At 40.2% G+C, this 4,751-nt stretch overlaps 1 protein-coding gene across 1 annotated transcript in view; it reads right to left on the bottom strand.

The window, feature by feature from the left end:
* Nucleotides 1-4,066, bottom strand: part of kcnip1a (Kv channel interacting protein 1 a) — a 49,610-nt gene extending 45,544 nt beyond the window's left edge. The window contains exons 1-2 of the mRNA XM_008420271.2: nucleotides 3,956-4,066; nucleotides 3,443-3,733 (exon numbers count right to left, since the gene is read on the bottom strand). Of these exons, the coding sequence (XP_008418493.1) occupies nucleotides 3,443-3,530 (88 nt within the window). The 5' untranslated portion in view covers nucleotides 3,531-3,733; nucleotides 3,956-4,066. The remainder of the gene's footprint in view (nucleotides 1-3,442; nucleotides 3,734-3,955) is intronic.
* Nucleotides 4,067-4,751: the final 685 nt, after the last annotated feature.

The raw sequence follows: 4,751 nt of genomic DNA, 5'->3' as shown, positions 1-4,751 counted from the left end.
GAGCCTCTGAACCCATTTGAAGTATTAGTGCTGATTTTTCTAAGGATACAAGTAAAACATTTTTACTTCATCTGTATTTTATTCCTTATTTTTTTCGCCRATGAAAGACTTTCTTTTGAAATTTGAATGCACACTTCTCATATTAGATACGTTTTTTATTTTGCTTTCTTTTAGCCAAAGCTACCAGGAGAGGTCAGTGTTGCTCTATTGAAAGACAAATCWTTATGGCAAACACAAAAACCTTTATCATTTGTTTCTAAAGATATGCAGTTGGATCACATATTTGCATGCAATGTATGAAAGAAAACCTTAATTTCTCTGTCTTACATTAAATGAGACTAAATATTTCCTGTTTTGGATTAAGTTAGGATTACAAGACTGACATGCCTTTAAATGATTTGAAAAAGGGCCAGATGATTTTATAGCTTGTAGAAACTTATCGTCACAATGTTTTGAGTTCAGTGGAKACAAGCATGTGAGTGAATTCAAGGCAACGGCTCAAACAGAGAGCTTGGAAAAATGTAGAGAAATCAGAAAAAATATCAGGAAAAAAAATTGTTACATAAATTGTTCTCTTTATGTGACAATTTTCAGATTCCTGAAAGTAATGTGTTCTTCTGTTCAAATGATGATGCATTGATACAAAAAGCATGGGGTTGTCCAGTCAACCAACCACTAAGGAATTAGAAGGGCCCTGTATCCCTGAGATGAACAAGGAGTAATATGCATCAACTCCAGGACCAAAGTGAAAGACTTTTTTGAGTCTATTTTCTTCTTAAGCTGAAAGTAGTGCTGTGCCAAGACGGGCTTAAGGCCACTTAAAGAAAAGATGCCGTTATTCCAAAAGTAACTTTTTTTTAAAGTCGCAAATACACTCAAGGCCAAAAAAACTTGAGTCTAAATCAAAGTGTTTGGCCTTAAGGAGCAACATGGAGAAACAAATAGAGGACCTTGAAACTGGATAAACATCCCCAGCTGTGAGGTCTGGGATTAGCTGCGTCATGATGTTGGAGTGTTTTGCTGCAGGAAGGACTGATGCACTTGACAAAAAAGAAAAAAGTTCAAACGTAGTCACAAATGGCTCTTATAAATATGGACAATGGCCTTACGCTTGCCACAAAGGTGGTTACAAAGTTAGTTACTTGAGTTAAGGACAACAAAGTCGATATTTTAGATTGGTCGTCAGTCCCAGAGAGAGGTGGTAAACACAGAGATTATGCAGTGTATGCAGATCAGTTTCCTTAAATTCAAGGCTAATGCTCGCATGTTTGATCTCGTTTGATACGACTCGATGATTAATTTTCAGGTCAAATCCAGCTAACAGAGAATAGAAAAAGTTCTTTTTCATAAACTTGTCACTTTGGTTTGAGCATTGTGAAAGGTCGTGTCTCTTGTCTGGTTCTCTTCCACACGAACGACCGCCTGAGGATACATGAGTGCAGCAGCGCACAGAGCAGGTCTTATCGCACAGACAGACTGGAAGCTGAAGCAGCTGATGCAGCCTCTCTATGAACAACAATAATATTGTGAAAAGTTCTGCGATAGCAAGGAAAGACYAACAAAAAATAATAATAATTAACACAGCTTTGCAGAACCATGCACACCAACTTTGGCTGAACAAAATCCAGGTGCAAATCTTGCAGGATGATTCTGTTGGTCTGACAAACAAAGTCACAGATGGTTTGTAGAAGTATTTAAAGTAGTAGTATTATTAAAGTAGTATTAAAGATTCATACAAATCTGAAACTTCCCGTCATTCCTGTAGCATTTGACAAGGATTTAAAAAAAAAAAAAAACATTCAGAATGACTGGTCTTTCATAATAGGTTCAGTAGTGAACTCCTGTCATTTGACCTTTTCCAGTCATCATCAGGATTAGACGCCATTATGCACCATTTGAAAAGAAAAACAACCAAAGCCAAATGAGACCACTCTTGTGGTTAATAAATATCCTATTTCCAGATCCAACATGATCTGAAAGAAACTAAAAATAGATCCAAGCACTCATCAACAAGTTGGCAAATCCWTATAAACAAATCAATTTGTGAATGTCTTTTTGTGAAAAATTAAACTGGAAGTGAATTGTTTCTCCAACCCTTGTGTGAAATGTTCCTAACAAAAGAGAACAAAGCAATAATAATAATAGTCATAACTATGAACACCAAATCCCTAAAACACAAATCAGTAATGTCTCTTTAAGGAGCATGTGATGGTGTGCGTCAGTGTGTACCTTTGACTCTATGACCAGTGTCACTAATCAGATACAGTTTCTGCCAGAGGTTTGAAGAAGACCAGATGTGGACCAACGCCTGTGTGTGCGTATGCGTGTGTGAGCACATGTGTGTGTGTGCGTGTGTGTGCGTATGCGTGTGTGAGCACGTGTGTGTGTGTGTGTGTGTGTGTGTGTGTGTCGTTTAGCAGAGGCAGATCTCTTGCTCCTGCAGTCCTTTTCCTTATCGTTTGCGTGGGTGTTTTATTGTCTGCACATTCATCCCGCGTGTCTTTTCAGCAMRCAGTTGCACGCATATCCAGGGGGTTTGTTAAAGCTTTTTACCCTGGATGTAGTTTTATTTCCTGTTGGGGTTTTTTTTTTCATAAAAAAAGAAGACTGTTTTAATATSTTTGTGATTCCTCTGAGGAGTAATTTGTTATGTAACCAAAGGCTCAGCAGCGGCTTCTTCGTGACGTTATGAGAGYGTGAGACCTCGAGGGCAATTCTTCCCTCTGTGGCTGCGCACTTGAGCCATCCGAGACCATGGGAGTGAGAGAGTGCATGAACATCCAAGTATGTTAAACTGCATGTGTGCATCTGACTGACTTCTTTGATGTTTCCCGCCCCTCCAGACAAAATGTCAAAAGGTTTAAAGAGCATCATCCTGCATTTGAGTGAGTGTGTGCAGTTTTGCTTTCCACACTTTGGAGTTTTTAAACCCCAGTTTAAGGATTTGAATATTGCACAAAAACAAACCCGCACTCACAGGATAACAATTAATGCACCGCAATATTAAAACTCCCTTTCTCCCTCTCAGCGTTATGTGTTCGCAGCTCCATTTCTCCAACACCCCAGCACATTTTATTACCGACATCTATCACAAGAGGACAATCACACGCGTGCGCTCTCCGCTCTGTATCAACCACATCTTTCCTCTCTATTAGCTCCTCACTCCCTTCATCTCTGTCTCCTTCGCTTCAGCCCCTCTGGAGAAGGCAGAGCGGTACAAGGTCGACTTCAGATGGAGAGAAATCGAGGAAAGAGTTTTATGAGATGAAGATGAAAACGACAAAGTTGACTCAACTTTAACTTGTTTGCTTGGAGACACATCAGAGTTCATTTGCAGGTTTCTCTGTTACTCTGTTTTGTCTCATTTCACTAAAAGCACTTTTTTCCCCCTTTTTTTTTTTTACACATGCACTTGGACAAAAHACAACATATTTTGGCATACCTTTGATGAGAGTCCCGGTGACCAGTTTGTGAAGAGTCGAGGCAAATTTGACGAGTCCCTGTTTGCAGCGCTTGGCACACCCCGTCATCCTGTCTGACCCGGGACACAGCTGGCTGAGCGGGGCCAGAGTAGGACAGGGGTCTCCAGGTGCAACACCGACAGCTGCAGCAGCACTTTCAGATCAAAGCCCGCTCACAGCTTCCCTGTGGTGCAGTTTACGAATCCAACGCTGGGGATGGAGGCAGAGGAAGTCCGCTCCTCTCACCGAGCTGCCATTCCCCCCCTGTGAGGCTGGAGGGGAGAAAAAGAAACTATGATCTCCTGCTGCGTCTCCCCACGTTCCCTCCCCCGCTCTCCTCCTCTGTCTTCTCCATCCCACCTTCCTAATGTGTCCAAATTATATTAAAAAAAATAAAAAAAATTGCCTGCTYGGGAGCGAAATGTGCAGAGAGAAGAACAAAGATGAGATAAAAGAAATCATTTCAGTTTGAAAAATATAAAAAGTGCTCTTACTGTCCAAGTTCCTGCAAAAACTTCCTCTTATTCTGCAGCCAGCAGGTTGGAAAGAAGTAATGAAGCAATTTTCTGAACTCTTCGCGGTTTTCACTCTCCTCTTCCTGCTGCTCCTCCTCCTCCTTACTTCCCTCCTGCTCATCAAATTCACTTTTTACTTAAGAGGGGAAGMAATCCACTTTCAGCACCGGTGACGACGGACAGCTCCCACACTGAGCTCGATCTCCATGGGCAGATACACACACACACCGAGACTAAACACTCCTACTACCGCCTTATTAATCCTAACGCCCACTTTGTTCATCAGTTAATAGAAAAGGGGTTGCAATCAAAAGATATTGCAGATGATAAATTATATTTTCCTTAATATGTAGATATAAAACTGAATTCAAAGTCCTTTTTAAAAATGTCAAAATAGTTTGTTTTTTTTTTTATAGGGGAAGTATTATGTGTTTTTCAGCCACTTCGTGTCATTTTACAGCACAATCAAGTAATTATGTCACCTTCAGTTGTCATAAAATTGCTATATATTAATTATGACATTGACTTGTTTTATTGAGACTTTATGTGATGGTGTATAATTGTGAAGAAAGAGAAGCATGGTTTTCAGCAAATTTGACAATAAAAATCTGGAAGGTGTGTCATGCATTTGTGTTTAGATCACGTGAAATAATACTTTGATTCACACCACAATTATGCGAGCATTTTGAGGTGGGTCTCTACCACCGTTGCACATCGCTGGAATATTTAACCGTACTTCTTCTCAAAATAGCTCACGTTCAGTTCAGTTGGTCAG

Source organism: Poecilia reticulata, linkage group LG10, assembly GCF_000633615.1.
Source record: "Poecilia reticulata strain Guanapo linkage group LG10, Guppy_female_1.0+MT, whole genome shotgun sequence".
NCBI classification, from domain to species: domain Eukaryota; kingdom Metazoa; phylum Chordata; class Actinopteri; order Cyprinodontiformes; family Poeciliidae; genus Poecilia; species Poecilia reticulata.
The sequence above is the reverse complement of the archived record's forward strand: the minus strand, read 5'-3'. Positions and strand labels throughout refer to the sequence as shown.